The following is a 21,972-nucleotide window of genomic DNA, read 5'->3' on the forward strand; positions in this document are numbered from 1 at the left end:
CCCACGAATACAACGAATAGGGACATATATGTTGCGTATTGCCAATATGTTGAAAATGAATACACACCCCTAGGGTAGTCTCTAGGATGCTCTTCTGCAGTCTCCTGCCTCTTCATCCTGACAGGTATTTACAGCCAGAGAAGAGATATTACAGAGATCAATCAGAGCGTGAGCTGGATGAAAGAAGCAGCACAATCAACATGTGCTGCTGTAAAAATGTGCATGAAAGCAGCAGTTAGAAGAACCAGATCAGGATCAGGTCACTCCCAGATTAGGATCAGGTCACTCCCAGATTATAACTGTGTGATGTAAACCATTAACCAAAACTTCAATCCTGCCTTGCCCCCTTTCCCCTTAATGGGAGTATGTCTTTCAGTAGAAGGAGCTATTTGCACTCTTCTCACAGCATATACCATTCGTTCATTACAAATTATATAGAATACCGCAGCTAGACCCCTAACTGGAACCCCAATTCATAACCATATTAACCCCATCCTTGAATCACTACAGTGGCACCCAATATCATATTTATACAATACAAACTGGCCATGATTATACACGCCACGATTCATAATATTCATTCTCCCTGGATTTCCTCTGTACTAAATATTCATGTTCCTTCCGGATCATTAAGATCAGCAAATCAAGCTTTCCTCGATGTCCCCTCTCCAAAGTTAGCTCACCTTGAGGAAACAAGAGAATGTGCCTTTATCTCAACTGGCCCTCTTCTTTGGAAACTTTACCAAAAGAACTGAAGTGATTCTGTGAAAGAAGTTTCTTCAAAAAAACACTAAAAACTTTTTCAAAAAAGCATCTCTGAACCAGGCTAGCAACCTGTAGTCCACCTGGCTTCATTATCTCCAGCGTCATTCGGCACCTGAATCCTTAGTCAGTGAGGTAATTTAATTTCTATTGTATTTTATTTAATTTTAAGCTCTACTGTGATATGAATCTTTGTCATCTACTATGTGTATTTTATTGTACCCCGCCCTGAACGTAGGAAGGGCAGGTAAATATTTCAAATAAGTAAACTGAATCTCCAACAAGGGTAGCCGCTTCTCAGGACAAGTACTCGGGAGAACGCCATGCAGAAGCTCCTCTCACTGGGGCCACCAATCACTGAAGAAGCATCCATGCAAGGAACTGCTTTATCCAGTACATTTAACACCAGAGCAGCATCCGTGACAAGGAGCTGCTCACTGCACCACACCCCTCACACTATAGCAGCTTTTCAAAAAGCAGTGGCTTCACTGCCCCATCCCCCACTACCTCCACCACTGGAGGATTCTTTAAGCCAAGAAACTGCACACTAGGCAATTTCAGAGGAAGGAGTCACTTTGCAACCATGCTCCTCCTCCCCCCCCCACAACCGGAGAATCTCTGCAACAGAAGTTGTGCACTGGCATTACCAACCCTGGAGGGAAACTGTGGTTTGAGCACTCAGACCAAAAACTGCAGCCTGTGTTTCTCCACAAAGTAAGGTTTAGGGATTTTTCTGTGGTTTAGCTTTATGTTGAAATGCTTTTTGTGGCCATTTTCCGTGTTTGGGCTTTTTAAATTTTAAGTTCTATTAACTGCATAATAATTTAGGGATGAATTTTAAAAGCGTTGCTCGCGTTAAAAAGCCCATATACCCAAGTATATGGGCTGCACATGAGCAACACATTTTAAAAGCCGCAAATTACACGTATATTTGTGCGAGTGTGAATAAAAAAAAAAAAAAAGGATCCGGAGTTGGGCCATGTCGGGGGCATTCTGGGGAGGGGCCAAAATGTACAGCGTAAATCCAAATTTTAAATCTGGTGGCCGCAGTGCATGGTGGGCTGTTAGCTGCACATGTTTATTTTTCTTGATGAGGAGAAAGTCTGCATAAATCTCTGTTTAGGCCTAAAACGACTGGGAGAGGGGTCTGGGTCAATTGGGAGGGGGGGAGCAGGCTGAAGAACCAAAGGGGTCTGTATGAGCTTGAGACGGACTGGGCAAACTGGTAGATTAACTGGTAAAACTGGGAATGTCCTTCACGTGAACATATTTTAAAATTCACTTACCTGGGCGCATTGAAGCCAACAAAGTCCTAAGAAACATCTGAGAAATATGTTTGCTTGAGTAACTGCTTAAAATTAGGAGCACACATATGCATGGAAGAAGTATTTTAAAATTATATGCGCACAATTTAAAATTCCAGTGTATGAGCGCTCACGCACCCATATTGTACTCATTTTAAAGTTATCATTCCAGTGTGCAGTTTTATGTGGTATTTTTTTCATTTTCTCTTGTGATCTGTCTGTGTGGCCAAGTGATAGGACTGGGTTGGTTTTTTTTGTTTGTTTGTTTTGCTTTTTAGTGGATTTTCATTTGGCTGCAAGGAAAGGGAAAAGCAGCAAGAGTGTGAAGAAGACAGAATCTGTGGCCACTGAAAGAAGAAGATTCAGAATACACTTTGACCCATATGGGAGAAGGGAACTGGCCTGATATTGTCCTCAAGTGTCAGAAAGAGGGGGAGAGAGGAAGGGCTGGAAGAAAGTGGTTTGAGAGGAAGTGTGGGGATTGGGTGAAAGCGGGCTGAGAGGAGAGAGAGAGAGAGTAGGAAAGGAAAATAAGATTCTATCTAGAGAAGACGGACCAGATAAAATCATAGGAGAAAGCGAGAACAGAGTGCAAAGTTACCGTCAAACAACAAAGTGAAAAAAACATTTTGGGAACAAGTTTCAAATACTACACCTAGTTGCAAAGTAAACTGGTGCCTTTAAGCAAGCATGCTTTATGCCAAATTTTAAAGAGAAACTACCCAAACAGTTTCTCTTTGAAAATTCAAGTGAAGCATGCATGCTAAAAGCACTCACATACTTTACTTTGCATCTGTTATTTTGTGAGGTGGGTAAAATAGTACATGTACTTTTAAAAGAGAATCATGACTGGGATATCGTTACATCAGGAAGGACAGGGTAGGAAAAAAGAGTGAAGAAATGCTCTGTATAAAAAAATATTACAGATGCAGAACTGCTGGGCTTATGGGGAAAGCAGGTGGCCTTGTGGGTTAAGCTAGAAAGAGGGAATGGAACAACCATTTATATTGATGTGAAATACAGACCTTCACAGGCAGAAGAAATGGAGAGAAATAAAACTCCTTGTTGCATCAGTCTAGTTAGGCGCAAAAATGCATGCACAACTACTCGTAAAATTGTGAGTTCTGCTGTATGCACCTTATTACATCGGCCTGTACATTTGTGCCAGAGGTGATGGAAAGTAGGGATGTGCAGAGGAACACCATACGTTGCATTTGGGATTCGTATTCGTCGGGGGGCAGATACGTTGCATTTGGCAAGGGGGCCCCCCCTGATACGTTTCTACGTTAATTCCTATTCATTTCCCCGCTAAAATTAAAAACTACAACCCCCCACCCTCCTGACCCCCCCCAAGACTTACCAAAACTCTCTGGTGGTCCAGTGGGGGTCCAGGAGCGATCTCCTGCACTCGGGCCGTCGGCTGCCAGTAATCAAAATGGCGCCGATAGCCTTTGCCCTTACTATGTCACAGGGGCTACCGGTGCCATTGGTCAGCCCCTGTCACATGGTAGGAGCACAAGATGGCGCCGATGGCCATGTGACAGGGGCCTTGCCTAAGGTCACAAGGTTAACAGTGGTGTGCTGCAGGGATCAGTCTGATTCTGTTCAATGTTTTCATGAGCATTATTGTGGAAGGACTATTGGGAAAGATTTGCCTTTTTTGTGGATGATACCAAAATCTGCAACAGCACAGACACCCTAAAAAGTGTGGAAAACATGAAGAGGAATCTAGGAAAGCCTGAGGAACGGCCTAGAGTCTGGCAGCTAAGGTTGAATGCTAAAAAAAAAATGCATTTCGGATGCAAAAATCCAAGGGAGCAGCATAGTATAGGACATGACATTTTTCTATGCATAAAACAAGAGTGGGATCTGTGTTCTAGTAGTGGTTAAGCTGTATTTGCAGTGGTTATAGCTGCTTCTTTTTGTTTTTGAAATGGATATGACTTTTGTCTTTTGAGAATTTTTCTCTTCTTGATTTGTTGTGATTTTTGTTTTAATTTTTATGATTGTTTTTTATGTACATTGCCTTGAAGCCTGTGCAATTGATGATTAATAAATTCTAAAAATAAATAAAATATTTTTTGTGGCCTGAAAATCTCTCTCTGTGGGTGTAAGCATCCTCAAGAGAACATAGCTAGCCCCTTGAGACAAAAAAGGAATTAAGATGCCCAAGAAAGCCCTCTTGAACTTTTCTCATTTCAAAAACTTGTTCAAAGCTCTTAGATCTAGGATGGGATAGAGTCTTCCTATTTTCTTTGGAATTAGGAAGAGTCCCTGCATTCTTTCCTCTGATGAAACGGGCTCAACTTCACTGGTCTCTAAGAAGGAGGGGAGCTCCTTCTCTAACAACTCCTGATGTGGAAACATCCCTCAAGTGGTGTCTGGAGGCAAATTTGGAGGGAGAACCAATAGATGTAATCTGTACATAAGAACATAAGAAATTGCCATGCTGGGTCAGACCAAGGGTTCATCAAGCCCAGCATCCTGTTTCCAACAGAGGCCAAACCAGGCCACAAGAACCTGGCAATTATCCAAACACTAAGAAGATCCCATTCTACTGATGCAATTAATAGCAGAGGCCATTCCCTAAGTAAACTTGATTAATAGCCGTTAATGGACTTCTCCTCCAAGAAGTTATCCAAACCTTTTTTGAACCCAGCTACACTAACCACATCCTCTGGCAACAAATTCCAGAGCTTTATTGTGCGCTGAGTGAAAAAGAATTTTCTCCGATTAGTCTTAAATGTGCTACTTGCTAACTTCATGGAATGCCCCCTAGTCCTTCTATTATTCGAAAGTGTAAATAACCGAGTCACATCTACTTGTTCAAAACCTCTCATGATCTTAAAGACCTCTATCATATCCCCCCCTCAGCCGTCTCTTCTCCAAGCTGAACAGCCCTAACCTCTTCAGCCTTTCCTCATAGGGGAGCTGTTCCATTCCCTTTAACATTTTGGTTGCCCTTCTCTGTACTTTCTCCTTCACAACTATATCTTTTTTGAGATGCGGCGACCAGAATTGTACACAGTATTCAAGGTGTGGTCTCACCATGGAGCGATATAGAGGCATTATGACATTTTCCATTTTATTAACCATTCACTTCCTAATAATTCCTAACATTGTTTGCTTTTTTGACTGCTGCAGCACACTGAGCCGACGATTTTAAAGTATTATCCACTATGATGCCTAGATCTTTTTCCTGGGTGGTAGCTCCTAATATGGAACCTATCATCGTGTAACTACAGCAAGAGTTATTTTTCCCTATGTGCAACACCTTGCACTTGTCCACATTAAATTTCATCTGCCATTTGGATGCCCAATCTTCCAGTCCTGTAAGGTCCTCCTGTAATGTATCACAGTCTGCTTGTGATTTAACTACTCTGAATAATTTTGTATCATCTGCAAATTTGATAACATCACTCGTCGTATTCCTTTCCAGATCATTTATATATATATATTGAAAAGCACCGATCCAAGTACAGATCCCTGAGGCACTCCACTGTTTACCCTTTTCCACTGAGAAAATTGACCATTTAGTCCTTCTCTCTTTTTCCTGTCTTTTAACCAGTTTGTAATCCATGAAAGGACATCGCCTCCTATCCCATGACTTTTTAGTTTTCGTAGAAGCCTCTCATGAGGGACTTTGTCAAACACCTTCTGAAAATCGAAATACACTACATCTACCAGTTCACCTTTATCCACATGTTTATTAACCCCTTCTAAAAATGAAGCAGATTTGTTAGGCAAGACTTCCCCTTGGGTAAATCCGTGTTGACTGTGTTCCATTAAATCATGTCTTTCTATATGCTCTACGAGTTTGATCTTGAGAATAGTTCCACTATTTTTCCCGGCACTGAAGTTAGGCTCACTGGTCTATAGTTACCCGGATCACCCCTGGAGCCTTTTGTAAATATTGGGGTTACAGTGGCCACCCTCCAGTCTTCAGGTACAATGGATGATTTTAATGATAGGTTACAAATTGTAACTAATAGATCAGAAATTTCATTTTTGAGTTTTTAGTACCCTAGGATGCATACCATCCGGTCCAGGTGATTTGCTACTCCTTAGTTTGTCAATCTGGCCTACTACATCTTCCAGGTTCACAGTGATTTCATTCAGTTCGTCTGATTCATCACCCCTGAAAACCATTTCCGGAACTGGTATCTCCCCAACATCCTCATTAGTAAACACAGAGGCAAAGAATTCATTTAGTCTTTCTGCAATGGCCTTATCTTCCCTAAGAGCCCCTTTAACCCCTCGGTCATCTAATGGTCCAACAGACTCCCTCACAGGTTTCTTGTTTTGTATATATTTAAAAAAAATTTTATTATGAGTTTTTGCCTCTATGGCCAACTTCATTTCAAATTCTCTCTTCGCCTGTCTTATCAATGTTTTACACTTAACTTGACAATGCTTATGTTTTAGCCTATTTTCTTCAGATGGATCCCAATTTTTGAAGGATGATTTTTTGGCTAAAATAGCCTCTTTCACCTCACCTTTTAACCATGACGGTAATCGTTTTGCCTTCCTTCCACCTTTCTTAATGCGTGGAATACATATGGACTGTGCCTCTAGTATTGTATTTTTAAACAATGTCCAAGCCTGTTGAACACTTTTAACCTTTGCAGCTGCACCTTTCAGTTTTTTCTAACTATTTTCCTCATTTTATCAAAGTTTCCCTTTTGAAAGTTTAGTGTTAGAGCTGTAGATTTACTTATTGTCCCCCTTCCAGTTATTAGTTTAAATTTGATCATGTTATGATCACTGTTGCCAAGTGGCCCCACCACCGTTACTTCTCTCACCAAATCCTGCGTTCCACTAAGAATTAAATCTAAAATAGCTCCCTCTCTTGTTGGTTCCTGAACCAATTGTTCCATAAAGCAATCATTTATTACATCCAGGAACTTTTTTTTTTTTTTTTTTTTTAAATATGATGAGATCTCAACTCCATAGTTACCCTGGGCTAACAGTTTATGTAAAACCTCAGTCTGCTTCTGACAGTGAGGTCCTCTATCAAGGGTACCAGGATCTCTCTGTGAATCAGTCAAAACCCTGTCCCAGGTTCTGGCTGGGTACTGGTTCTGACTTTGCAGCTGTCTGCTGCCTCAGATGGGTGCAAAGGGTCTGCTGTGCATGGGACCAAGAGGGTGGAGGATATCACCTCCTTGGGTGGAAGAAATGTCTCCCCAGCCCCATACTCTGATGCCTCCTGAGAGGAGGGCAAGTCTGGAGTGGCTGTGGAGAGCTGCTTTAAGCGTCACATGATATTCTTGGATTAGTAGCACTGCTTCTTTGATTCTATCTCTAAAGAGATCCTCTGAAGTGCATGGCATATTGATAAATCTTTATTATACCTCAGGTTGGCTGTCTAAGGCCCACAGCCAGGTGAGTCTACAAGTACCAATCCCCATAGCAGAGATGAAAGATGCTGTCTTGAAAACAAAGACTGACCTGACCATATGTTTTCCACAATCCATCCCCTTATCCATCAATGACTGGAGGTCATCGTGCAGCTTCTGAGGAAGTTGCTTGGCCACTTCCCACATCTGCTTCAGTAGGTCCCGCTCATATTGGCCTATAAAGAGCTGGGGATATTGTTTAAAGCTGCTCATCTGCTTATACTGGACAAAAAAAAAAAAAATCAAAAGACTCAACTGCAAGCATTGTCTCTCAGGATGCTGGAACCTGTTCATTGCATGGGTGCGACAATGAAAGGAAACTTACAAAAACGACTGACACTAGAAGGGGAGAAAAAGACATAGGGTCCCATGATATACAATTCCTGCAGGGTTTATTTATTTATTTACTATTATTTGATATTTCACCTTGCGAGGGAGTGTACAGAAAACTCCCAGAGACTATGTTAAAGGACTGGTACAGCTGTCTTCCCAGACCTCCTTGAGACCTACAGGGAATCCTGGGTGAAGGGAGGAGAGTATAGACCTCAGGGCCTAGAAAGGTTAAGCGGGCCCCAGGAAGAGACAGAGTCTCATCATATGAGAAGATCAGCTACGTGTAAGGTTTGAGGGGGACATTATGAAGATCTGCTATGTTTAAGTTAAAGACTGGACTGACGTTAAGGTGAGCTGCCGCCAAGGGACTATTTTTCTTCTACTTTCATGATCTTGGTCAAGCTAGATGGCATTCCAACACAAGCCTTAGTAGACGGAGTATGAAAACACTTGTTCGAAGAGACTTGGTGAAACAAGTCCAAATTGACAAGGTAGGACCCTGGCATGCATTCATGGGGACCATCGACAATATCCCAACAAGCCAGGTATGACAGATGACCCTGGCTAGCCAAGATATGGTTAAGATGGGAATACTCCTTGGCTACCCTATGCTGTGATCATTAGACGGGACTGTCCAAAGTTCAAGTGTCTCTGGACCCAGCTCACAAAAGGTTCCATCCAGCCACAACCAGGAAGAATTGGAGTTTCCAGAATTCTTTCCATTGGATGACCCTTATATCTTTTTTATAATGAATCTAAGACTCCTAAATCCCAGCAGCAACGTCAAAAGGAGAAATACAACTAAGCTGCAAATTTAGAGGAAGTCGGGGAGGAGAGTTTGGAGTGTGAGGGAGAACAGCCCACCTATCCAAAATGTCCTACCTGGCCCCTTGGAGTGGAAACCACGAGGTGATCTGGGATACTTTAGGCAGGCTCAGAGGGAAGATGAATCCTTTAAGTGGGCCCAAGAACATATATAGAGGTGGCCAGAAAGGTAGTCCCTGGAGCACAACTTACAGACCCTGTTCCTCCCTATTTTGTCATGAAGGGGGATTTACTTTACAGAGTCACAAAGAGAATTGTGGAAGGGGAAGTGATAGAACAACTCCTGGTTCCCAAACTCTATCGTCAGCAGGTCATGCAGTTAGCACACAATCATCTTCTAGGGATCACTTGGGAGAATAAAGACCTGAGACAAGATACTGGCACAATTCTATTGGCTGGGCCTTCATAAACAAGTCCATTTGTATTGCTGGCTTGCCCTCGCTGCCAGCTAACAACGCCTTCGAGAGTATGGGCGGCACCTCTCTTATCAATGCCTAAAATCGAGCCCCTTTTTAAAGAGTGGGCATGGATATTGTGGGGCCACTAGTTAGATCGACTTGAGGAAATAAGTACATTCTCACCACACTAGACTATGCCACCAGATATCCGGAAGCCTCGGAATATAAAGACCCTGAAGGTGCTGACTGCCCTAATGGAGGTTTTTTCACGACTTGGGCTGCCCAAGGAGATCCAGCTGGATTAAGGAACCCCTTTCGTCTCCACGGTCATAAAAGAAATCTACACCTTGCACAAGGTTAAAAACTTTGTGGACTTCAGTGTTTCATCCACAGACCGATGGCCTGGTCGAGTGCTTCAATCAGATACTCAAACAAATGTTGAGGAAATTTGTGGATGAAACAGTAAGAACGGTTAGCAATCTGTGAAGTACCCTATTTGAGTAACTATATGAAAGGAGACTGATGGCGATCTTGGACACAGCTCATGAGACCTGGCAAGATGAAGCAAATCTTGGGCAGAACCTAGACGACTATGTGCTCAGAGTACAAGATCGCCTAAAGAAGGCTGGGGAAGCAGCTCGCCTATGTCTGGAAAAGGCTCAGAGATCCCAGGCACAAGCTCATAATTGTCCCATGGTCCAACAACTATTCCAGTTAGGGTGCCATGTCCTTGTCCTCCTCCCATCTTCAGAGAGCAAGCTTTTAGCATGTAGGCAAGGACCCTATGGAAAAAACAGGGCCGGTGGATTACAAAAATTGCTCAGCCAGATAAATGAAAGAAAATTAAAATCTACCACCTAAACCTCCGGAAAATGTGAGTTGCACAGGAATGTGGTGTGGTACAGGAAGGAGAGTTTGGTCCAGAGGTCAAACCTGAAGTGGAACAAACGCAGGTTCCTTTCGGAGAGCAGCTGTCCACTACACAGGCAGCTGACTTAAAACAGTTACTAGAGAAAAACAAGGAGATTTTCTTGAACTTACTCAGTCGTACCCACCTGGTGCAATATGACATTACGTTTCCTGGTGTTGTGGTACAGCAACAACCTATTGGATTCCCGAGGCCCTCACCCATAGTATTAGTGCCAAAGCTAGATGGAAGCGTAAGGTTCTGTATTGACTTTAAAAGGGTCGAGGTCTCAAAACTCGAGGCCTATCCGAAGCCACAAGTGAATGAACTAATTGAGTGTCTGGGACTAGCCCAGTTCATCTCCACCCTTGATCTTACCAAAGGATATTGGCAAGTGCCTCTTACTCCCTCGGCGAAAGAGAAGGCTACCTTCTCGACGCTCGGTGGACTTTTCCAGTTCACTGTACTTCTATTTGGCCTTCATGGTGTCCCTGCAATGTTTCAATGATTGGTTGACCTCCTGTTCTACTGACATCAAGGGTACGCAGCCACCTATTTGGATGACATCGTGGTCTACAGCCCCATCTTAGCCAACTCCAGGCTGTGCTAACCAGTCTGAAGAAAGCTGGGCTAACAGCTAACCCTAAGAAGCGTTTGCTGGGAAGACAAGAGGTCCAATATCTTGGCTGCACCCTGGGCAAGGACAAGGTTCATCCACAGACCAAGAAGGTCAAGGTGCCAGTCAGGGTGCCAATCCACAAACAAAAGCGAGAGCATTCCTCGGCCTGATGGGATACTACAGAAGCTTTATATGCAACTAGAGATGGCAGAGTCTCTCAAAAGGCTATTGGTAAAGCAAGCACCAGAAAAGGTCCAGTGGTCAGTTGGAGCAGAGAAGGCCTTCAAGGCCCTGAAAGAGGCGATATGCTCTGAACTGGTCCTGATAAGCCCAGACATCACCAAACCCTTCATGGTACAGACTGATGCCTCAGAAATTGGCTTGGGAGCATTAGTCTAAGAGAAGGATGGGTCAAGAACATCCTGAGGCACACATTAGCCAGAAGATTATACCACAGAACGGCATTACTCAACAGTGTAAAAAGAGGTTTTGACATTTAACTGGGCCTTAGAGGCCTTGAAATATTACCTACTGGGATGGCAGTTCACACTAATAATGGACAACCAACGATGCCTATGAATAAATAGGAACAAGGAGGCCAACACAAAGGTGATGAGATGGTTCCTGACCCTACAGTCCTTCAACTATAAGATCCAACATAGGACAGGAAGGGAGAATGCCAATGCAGATTTCCTGTCAAGAGACGTGTCCCTTATACAGGAGATGCTCATCCTGGCAAGGCTGAGCTGAGGAGGAGGGTATGTGAGGGAGAGTACAGAAAATTCCCTCAGACTACCTTAAAGGACCAGGCACAGCTGCCTCACCTGGTCCTCCTTAAGACTGAGACCCAAAGGAATCATGGGTGATGGGAGGAGCCCTTTTCCAGAGTATAAGACCTCAGGGCCTAGAAGGGTTAAGTGGGTCCTGGGAAGAGACAGAGTCCCATCATATGAAAAGACCAATTATATTCAAGGTTTGAGACTAACATTGTTAAGACCTGCTATGTTTAAGTTTGCAACTTGCCTGAAGTTGAGGTGAGCTGTCTCCAAGGGATTGTTTTGCTTTGCAGTATATTCTTGTTATTTGTGAGATAACTGAAGCCAAAGTGAGCTGCTTAAGTTGTTTTGTTTTGCTGTGCACTACACTTTTGTTTGTTTTCACTTTAAATAAAGTGCATTTAAGAAACAGCCAGAGTCTGCCTCCTTTTTTTCTCTGGCTGTTTCCAAGCTGCTACCTCTCGAGTTAACACACACCTTTTTCCAAGAATGGCCTCAAAGTGGATTACAATCAAATAGAGTGCACTAGCAGGTACATTAGCAACAGCATTAGTTATAGGATTATGTGCAGTCATCATTGAATCACTGTCCAAACACAGTGGATGTTAATTTTTTACTAATGAACAAGCTGAGGGAAGACTTGGTTGAATAGTTATGGCTTTGCTTTTTTTCCCCCCCAAAATGTGCAGGTCAGTTTCGCAGAAGGTAGGGCAGGGGGTGGAGAGAGGAGAGAAGGGTCTTTTGGGAGGATCAGAATTCTCCGATGGGGGTGTAAGAAGCAAGAAGGGAAAGATATTCTGGGGCCCGTTTATTCACACATTTAAAGATGAAGCAGAGTTTTAACTTGTATTCTTTCTACCAGGAGCCAGTGCAGTTTGTGGAGAATGAGCTTTGTGTCATCCGTTGCTTTAGCTCCTACCAAAATTCTAGCTGCAGCATTTTGCAAGAGTTGGAGGCATTTCACACTATATTGAGAGATGCCATTCAATAGAAAGTTACAACAGTCAATTCTGCTGGTGATCAGTGCATGAATTACATTAGATAGGTTGTGTTGACTAATTGGTGGAACTGGCATAGGTACATAAAGGTGGCTCTTACTACCTTTGAGATGTTGGATTCCATTTTGAGAGTTTGGGTAAGCCCAGAGGCTTCATACTGATTCTATGGGATGAAGGGAGGTATCTGACGGATAAGCAGGGGATGACATTGGTGATTTAGCCAGAGGAATTCCTATTTTGAGGGGTTTAGTTTGGGTGTGTGGTTATCGAGCTATTGGGTTACTGAAGTAAGGCAGTTATTGAGATTAGCAATGGAATAGGCTTGGTTGGATCCTATTTTGATGCAAAGTTGGATGTCATCAGCAAACAGTTTCCTCTCCCAATTGAATGTATTATTGTTTTATCATGTTTAATTATTTTAAATATATTAACTAATTTTAAATGTACAAAAAAATTAAATAATTTATTGAATGAGATTACAGGTTCCATATATTATCCATTACTACCTGGTAATAAATATAATATTTATTTATAATCATTAACCATGAACCTCCTTCCAATTGGGCTGATGCTATCAGCGTGTTGGAAAAAACAAATTTGTAATATTTATTTCAGTTTTGTAAAGCATTTAAAAAAAATGTGCACATATCTTTTACTTAAACATTTTTAAATTTTATCCTTATTTTTGCTAGATGAACCGTTGACAGTTTAAACGGTCCATATCTTCGAACTGAACAAGAGAATCCTTAATTTTGTAGGTTTATATTTGGATCATGTGGATGGGTGCCAGAACAGGTTACTCACATTAGAACATAAGAGTTGAATAAATATTAGGCCAGAAGTACCCAAGTGTACAGGTGGTTTCCCCTCCTAGTTATTCCTATTGAATTTATATCCCACATCATTACTCACTGTTGGAAGTCAAGCAGAGACTCAAGAGGTAGGTTTAAATAAGTTGGTCCCCAAGTTGCACACAAAGGGGACTGAAACAATTCCTCAAAAGCAGGTGAGTAAAACCCAATGACTAGTGGGTTCCACAGAAAAGACTGAGGGGCCTCTGCATAGTATCATGCCATGCCACAATGCCCAGTAGGGCACAATCAAAGTTCTAAAAACTTTGACATAAAAGTTCCAGGCCAAGTTCTATCAGATGTCACCCACTTGTGAGGACAGACATCCTGCTTGTCCTCTGAGAAAGAACAAATCAGCAAGGTTATGCTCTACACTCGAGAAATTTAAACTGCAAGCTAGGGATATTACTTTACTATATTTAAAATGAAATTGCCCCAAAAAGTTGTCCATACAGCTTATAAAAGAGCCCTTTATAACAATAGTCATTTATTACTTCTGCAAAAGAAATCAACTTCTCAAGATCATGTAGTCTGTATTTTTAGCACACTTGGCATGCACTCATTTTGTAACTGGTATTGTTAGAGAGTATTGGCAAGTTTTGCAGGGCCATAATATGTTTAGTAGACCACTTCTGTTTGCTTATAAATAAGCAAAAAACTTAAAAGATTTGATTTCTTCTAGTTTACATCTAGTAGAGAATAAGGAAAAAGTAGTAAGTGTAGTATGTGTCTCTTGTCTTTGCTTTTGAGTTCTTTTATACATCCAAAAACAGGTTAATATTTTCAGTTTCTATCTTCTACAACTTGTGAGACAGGTATGATGATCTACATTATTTAGTGGCTTTGTCCCCTTTTATATGTTTGAAAAGCACAATGTCAAATTAAAACAATTATAGTGCACTGCAGTAGTATTAGAACTGGTTGGCTGGCAGTTCCTTTAGTTGATAATTGGTCACAAGAAATCTCACTAATTCGAAATGATTTCCTTTTTTTGCTTTACAAAACCATTGAAATTGGAGTGAGGGGACATAATTTAAAAATATTATTATAGGTTGTAGATTTTTAGACTAAATATAGTACACCCTAAGGCCTGGATTTTAAAAGGCCTTATGTGCACTGGGCCTATTTTAGAAAGGCCCGGCCATGCGCGTAAGAGCCCAGGGACGCGCATATGTCCAGGGGCTTCGAAAAATGGGCGGAGAGAGGGGGCGGGGTCAGAGGCTCTGGGCACAGCGGCCATTTGTCGCTGAGCTGGGGGATTGCACGCCGGCACGCGCGACCTGGAGGCAGGCGCAGAAGGTAAAACAAAGGTCGTGGGGGGGATAGGTTAGGGGAAGGGGTAGGAGGGTTAGATTAGGGGGTTGGGAAGTTCCCTTCCAGGGAGGGAGCGGGGGAAGGCCGCAGATGTCTGTGTGCGCAAGTTGCATAATTGTGCACCCCCTCGCGGGCGTCGACCCCCAATTTTATAACATGCGCGCACATGTTATAAAATCGCGCGTCCATGTGTGCGCGCCGGGTAGTTTGAATGTAGAGTTTGATTAGGGCATTTTTGTGAGCTCCCTATTTTGCTGCTGTGACAACTGATTGGGGCCTGTTCCTTTGCTATGACAACTGATTGTAGTGAAATCCCTGCTGTTTTTTGCTAGGAATACAGGCTGGAGGCTGCATTTAATTGGTTGAGAATATCATGTAATTGTCTTTAAACAAAAATTTGTATGGTATTGTGGAAAGTTTATGCGAGGACTTATTTCGCAGCTTGCTCGACCTCTTCTGGCTTTTTTTTTTTTAAATGCTGACATAGGTAGTTTGTAAGTAATTCTGCTTTTTAGTGTATGATTGTTCTCTGTAGTTCTTTATTGTGCAAAACATTTATTGTGTAAGATATTTATGTAAATTCCCACAGAAGTGTGCCCGGGTTTAAACCTTCCCCTGAAGCTGCAACTGACAGTGAAAAGACTCAGTTTGTACTCAGGAGTATGTGTTTGGGAGGATAACCGAGAAATTCAAAATTGAATTTTGTCAGTGCATTAGAAGTAGGACAGCAGTGATTAAACTGGAAAACAGGCGAACAGTTGAATTAAACTAATTAACAGCAGTACCTGAAAGGTTTTAGGCATAAGAGTAGAGAAACTTTACCTTGACTTTTTTTTTTTAATTCATTCTAGTGGTCTGAAAGAAGAATATATCTGAAACTGACTGCTTTTCAAAGATATACACAGGCTATATAGACATTCAATAGGAATTTAAAAATATATTTTGGGGTTATTTTGATTGCAACTTTGTTAAACATTTGTGATTTTTTTTAGGGGGTTGTTCAATAAATTGAAAAATTAATAATTTAAAATAAAAAATAGAATTAACAATTGATTACTAATTTATATATGGTTTTGTATTAAATGTGCTAAATAATGAAGTTGATAAATTCCTTCTTTGAATAAAATGTATTTGTATAACCTCGATTTGTTCTTTGTCTGCTTCATCAGCATGCTCTATGCAGCAAACCCAATCTTATTTTACAGTTATGCTTATTACCAATAGTGTGACTTGTAAGAAAGAATTAAATCCTGAAGGACAGGGTTTTTGAGTATTAGCCTACATTGGTCAGGGAATTAACTGGATCAGTGAGAACTGGTGTAATACTCAATTAGCATTTTAAAACCATGCCTTTTAAAAGTTGGTTGCATTCACTTAGACAGAAAGCTTTATAAAAAAAAAAAATTACCAAAAACTCTTGCCACAAATCCAAGGGGAAACTGTGAGGCAAACATGGTGAGAAACCAAGGGGCGGCATACAGGCTAGGGCCTATCTCATATTCTTCCAAGTGATTGTAGAGATCCCGATGGTAGTCGTGAAGCAGTCGAGAAAGCTGATACATTTGGACCTGTGGGAGAGAAAATAAAACAAGGCACAGATAAAAAGAGTGACCCAGGCCCATTACTATTCTCCCCTCCCCCACAGTTCTAGCTCATTATATTCAAGTGGCCATGTATTCACTTTCCTGCTGGAGTCTCCAGTTGAAAGAAATTGGTAAAGGGAGTGGCCAAGCTGGCAAGCGGAAGTCAGAACAACAACTGTGAAGCAAGGGCAAACAGCTTGACCATTTAACCTCAAAGCTAATTCCTTTCCATCCTGGAGCAAAAGGACAACACTGCACCTGCAAAGGCTGAAGAGGAATAATATACCTAGGGAGGGTAATTTCATAACAGCCCACACAAGGCTTAAGTCTGCGGGTAGAAAATACATGCAGACCTTTAGCCAGAAATTTCAAATTGGACTGACACACGCAAATCTGCTTTAAAAATTAGCAGGCAGATGTTTACCACCGCACAACATATGCACATACATTTACACCTACTAGGGGGGGCAGGTGCAAATATGTGCATGCTTGCATTTCCGTGCATACATTAAAAAAATCGAAAGTATATGCATAAATTACTTCTCAGCCCCAAACTCCACTTTCCAGGACACCTCTTTGCATTGTATGTAAAAGTACATCTTGAATCCCTTTTGTGTGTAGTTTTATGCAAAACCCCCACCCCCTGGACACTTTTCCAAAACCGACTGATGTTCAGAAAACCTAGTTTTGAAAATTCAGCCCATTATATGGTGACCTTTTTTTTGGGATCCATCTCTAATTGTACCATAATCGCTGTGAACAGGCACATTAATATGGTTACTCTCTTTGTACCGAGGAAGTGTGGGAATTTTGTTTGAAACTTAAGTTTAATGCCCCAGTGCATTTTACATTTTTTTGCATGCATAATTTTCACCCAGAAAAATAAAGCCAGCGCAAAAGATGATGTGCAAGTACACTGAATTGTAGACATTTTCCTTAAAACTTAAAACTGGTTCAAAAGTGCTCACTGGATTGCATATGATTAATAAGCTCACTGACGAAAGCCAACGTGTGTACACAAACATTTTTCAGGAAGATTTTTGTCTTATAATATAATCAATGAGACTTTATGATGTTCTATTTGATGGCTAGAAACAAGAACGGTTACTATCACTTTTTCAAGTTCCAATATTGCCTGTGTTTTTACTATTATGCAGATTTAATTTCTCCTAGGTCGATAGCTGAATTCACCACAGCAGGATCTGAAAGCCGAATCTATTGCCACGTTCAAAACCATCTATCTGGGTAAAATGAATAGCTGAAAATTGCCCTTCTCTGCCCAGCTAAAAACATGTTCAAATTTTTACAGCACGCATACTTAACCTGGGTTAAAAAGGGGTGTCCCAGGGAAGTATTTAGGCCAGGGGGCGTAAAACAGCACATGTTCTTGACATTTTGGGAAAGTACCCATGCTAATTTACTTCGCCATGACCACCCACACAAACAGGTAGAACATGCTTTACGCACATAAAGGCAAATTTTAAAAGCCCTGCATGCGCCAAAGCCAGGAGGTACATGAGTATCTTGGGCCAGCATACACCATGTGGATTTTAAGAAGCACCCGAGTACATGTATGTCTGCCGGTATGCACACAGATGGGAAAGGCAAAAAAAGGGCGGGGGATGGGCAGATTGGGTATAACAACATGAAATGTGTGCGCAAGTATTTACATGCACAAGTGCGCAACAGAATCCCCTACCACATAACTTTACTTCTGCTATGGATGGTGTGTAAGTAATGAAACAAAAAAAATGAGGCTGGTTAGTGGGATTTTAAGGGTTGGGGCTAAAAGGGAGGCAATTTAACTAGGGGTGTTAGGAAGACCTATCCTTAACCTGGGCGAACAGGGAACGGATTGGGGAAACTGGTAGTTGCAGTGGTGTGTGTATCTAATAAAATCCTCCCACTTATGCGGTAGAGCTGGCATTTAAGCGCATCCATATAAAATTGCATGCACACGTATGTGCGTACAGCTAATTTTATATCATATGCGCATATACGCATCACTTATGTTATAAAATGGATGCATCTCTGGGCGTGAGTCGGCATATGTGCATACATTTATGCGCTTATGGCTGTTTGAAAGTTGTCATGCTTTGCGGCGGCTAATTTTCAAAATGTGCCCAAATACATCACAAATAATGTAGGATGTTGAAAATGGTCCCCATGACGTCTACTCTAATGTTTGACATTTATTAATTGGAAAAGAAGAGAGATGAAGTAGCTGCAGACACCACATCTTCCCCTGCTTTCCACCCCCAAACAATAATTGTTTGTATACATATACAACGTTTGGAACTGTTCCACAATTCTTCCCCTGTGAATACTTTGGAAATGCAAGATGTAGTTAGTTAAAAGATCGATATCATTTGGTTTATAGTTAGCATCGGTCCTTTGGGGGATCTTCTGCCAATGTAGTGCATATTCAATCTGCCTATTAAAGTTCTGATATCTTGCAATTCCGTTATGATGGAAGTTCTTGCTATACAAACATACGTATTACAACAGAAGCAGAATAAAATTAAGGAATACCTGAGCATCACTATGTTAAAAGATTTCTCATATAACAGGTACCTATCCATGCTGAACTGCTCTGAAAAAATGTTAGCCCACAGAAAAACGCAGAACCTCCCAGTTTTATCATTTCAAAAATCCCCAGCTCTCTAAAAGTACAATCAAAAGTATTAGTACTTCAAGTCCAGAATCTAAAATATTGAAGGTTTATTGGATTTTGACATCTCCAATAATAATTGTTCAGAGATTGTGTCTTAAAAATGTTATTATTATTTTTCTTATAATACCTGCCTCCCAGTGTTTCTAAACTTGACCCACATCTTCAGAGGTTATGCAAATTAATGTACCTTATATTTTCTTGCTGTTCAGTTGTTATAATTCATTTTTTCTGTTATCAATATGATTTTCTGTAACAAGCATGCTTATGAAAATGTAATGTAATTAAAAAAATATATAATTTTAAAGAAAAACCATAATAGATATTTTTAAAATATTTTTGGGAAAACATGAGATCACCAGCAGAAAATAAAATTGAGAAATCTCAACGGGTTGATCAGTTATTTCTTAATCTTGCATCTTTTCGTCAAAGTGAAATCTCTTTTCATATCTTGCATTTGCAAGTGAATTAAACAGTAAAATACATAACCATCTGGCAAAGCTCACAAATCTAACTAAGTCCTGAAAGAAAATCACAGAATAAAAGTGTATTTAAATGCAAACATGCGATAATGTCTATTTCTAACTGAAAAATAATTCCTCTTATTTGTTTCTCCTGAGGGCACATTCCATAATAGAAGTGTATATTACTTCAATCATTTGATATTTTAAATGCAAAGGAAGCACTTATCCAATGAAAGAAATTAAATGATTCCCATGCGGCTGGTTAGTGATTTTATCCTTGTTGAGATAATGGGGTTGTATGGGATTGTAATACAGACTGTAGCACATACAATTCACTACAGTTCTTGATTTTAAAGTTCCTCTGTACTTGGACCGTGTTTTGCCAACAGGATACTTCTGGGGAGATTTCTCTCTTTCAAAACATCACAATTTTAAAAATAAAAAACAAAAAAACAAACAAACCCCCAAAACAACCTAAATATATGCAAAATAAAACACTCCCTATGAAGTGTTCAAAGGACAAAGAAAAATGTATCTGTACCTCTGAGTAGACAACCTGCTTCTTCCAGCTCAAAGGTATTAAAATGGAAAAATGCCTTAAATGCTTTTCTCAAAATGCCTGCCATAGATCAGGTGATATACTGTAATCAATCCTAAGGCAGCAAACATACCCTCATTGGATCCTTTACCAAATTTCAAACACGTTACAAACTGAAAGACTTATTTTTCATCCTCTCTCAAAACAAGTACCCACAGTAAATATGGTCTCTGCTCCTGGTTCCTCAAATCATATTTTATAAAAACATTTTTACTCAAAAACAACAAAAATATACACTAGTCCACAATTAAAAAAAAAAAAAGTTTCAATAGAAATGATATATAGATTCTAACTCAAAATCCCATTGCAGTTCACATTGATTAAATGCTTGGTCATATTTCACCTTCTAATTCATGGGGTGAATATAACAATGACCAAAAATTGAATATCTTGCACCCCAATAGCCTTTTTCAGACCAATGTGTAGTCAATGGAGCTTTGTAGCAGATATATTAATGCAACTCTGTTCTATAATCTGGATTTTGCATTTAGTTGCCTTCTCAAGAAGATAAAATCAAATATATCACCATCTTAGAATTGCAGTCCATAAGTTGCTTTAACTCTTAGGTTTGTGCAGATAATAAATGAACATATTGATTTGCATACTATGTAAGAAGATCGGTATATAAAAAACCAAAAATAAATAAATAAATATCATCTCTTTCTAGAACTACTGGACATACTGAACCACCATCACATTTTTTGTGACCATACTGTATCAGGACAAAAGAATTACTCCTGTACACATTTGTTGCTGTTATACAATTCTTAAATTTAGTCCCCAAGCAATCAGACGTTCCACTGAATAATGGATGTAAATTAAAAACATGCCAGTGCCTCCTGTCACCAATTTGATGTGACTTGTTTAAAAATGGCAACACACAAGTTATCCTAGTATTTTCTTTTTGTTTTTCCAACAATAACCATAGTAGGTCAACATGATTTACACATCTATAGGTTCTCTGTAAGTAACTAAAAGGATAACCTTTCTATAAACGTCTACAAAACAAAACTTAAGACTAAAAACCCATATTTAGTACAGCAGCTTCAACATAACCACAAAAACTGTCTGGTGGGGATATTAGATTTCATCCCAAGCTTAAAAACTATCAAACAGATTTTTTTTAGCCAGTTGGTTTCCGATATATAGTGGCAATAAAACGAGGCCTTTCCTTCAATAATGAATAGATCCAAAAAGGACAAGCAAGCATTGCTCATTTTATAAGTGAAATGTAAATTAGGATCCAAGTCATCAATCTAAATGAAAAGACAGTAAAATGACAACAGGACCCTTTCATTTAAAAAAGATATCGTAAACATATCTTTTCCATGGGATATCTACTTCAAAGTTCTAAAGGGAAAAATCCATTTTTCTTCAAATGGTGAGATACCTATAAATATACATGGTGGCACCCATGGTAGTATCTGATTTGTTGGGAAAAGACTGCATTGTAGGTGCTAATTGAGCCAAATCACACACACTGGCCCCAAAGGGGCAGATGTGATAAGACCTGCGCTGAAATTGGCGCTATTTTCCCTGTGTATTTTTTTCAGCATGTGCGGCAAAACAGGCGGCTGCATGGGATGTAATAATGGAGGTGTATGCTAATGAGATACGGGCAGAAACAATTACACGTGCCATTATGCATGTAAAACTATGTGCTCAAGGCCCTATGTAGCAATCTGCGCAGACATCTGAGCAGAAACCTGCTGGTGTGTGGAGACTTGCGACTGATGGATGGGAATGGAACAGCACCCCTATGAGGAAAGACTAAAGAGGTTAGGACATTTCAGCTTGGAGAAGAAACAGCTGAGGGGGGATATGATAGAGGTGTTTAAAATCATGAGAGGTCTAGAACGGGTAGATGTGAATCGGTTATTTACTCTTTCAGATAATAGAAAGACATGGGGGCACTCCATGAAGTTAGCTGTGGCAAATTTAAAACTAATCGGAGAAAGTTCTTCTTCACTCAACGCACAATTAAACTCTGGAATTTGTTGCCAGAGGATGTGGTTAGTGCAGTTAGTATAGCGGTGTTTAAAAAAGGATTGGATAAGTTCTTGGAGAAGAAGTCCATTACCTGCTATTAAGTTCACTTAGAGAATAGCCACTGCCCTTAGCAATGGTAACATGGAATAGACTTAGTTTTTGGGTACTTGCCAGGTTCTTA

At 40.5% G+C, this 21,972-nt stretch overlaps 1 protein-coding gene across 5 annotated transcripts in view; it reads right to left on the reverse strand.

The window, feature by feature from the left end:
* TBC1D1 (TBC1 domain family member 1) overlaps positions 1 to 21,972 on the reverse strand; it is a 480,914-nt gene that overhangs the window by 16,954 nt on the left and 441,988 nt on the right. For all 5 annotated transcript variants that reach the window (XM_029589471.1, XM_029589507.1, XM_029589478.1 and 2 more), the window contains one exon: positions 15,895 to 16,054. In XM_029589471.1, the coding sequence (XP_029445331.1) occupies positions 15,895 to 16,054 (160 nt within the window). The remainder of the gene's footprint in view (positions 1 to 15,894; positions 16,055 to 21,972) is intronic.

This window comes from Rhinatrema bivittatum, chromosome 1 (assembly GCF_901001135.1).
Source record: "Rhinatrema bivittatum chromosome 1, aRhiBiv1.1, whole genome shotgun sequence".
NCBI lineage: Eukaryota > Metazoa > Chordata > Amphibia > Gymnophiona > Rhinatrematidae > Rhinatrema > Rhinatrema bivittatum.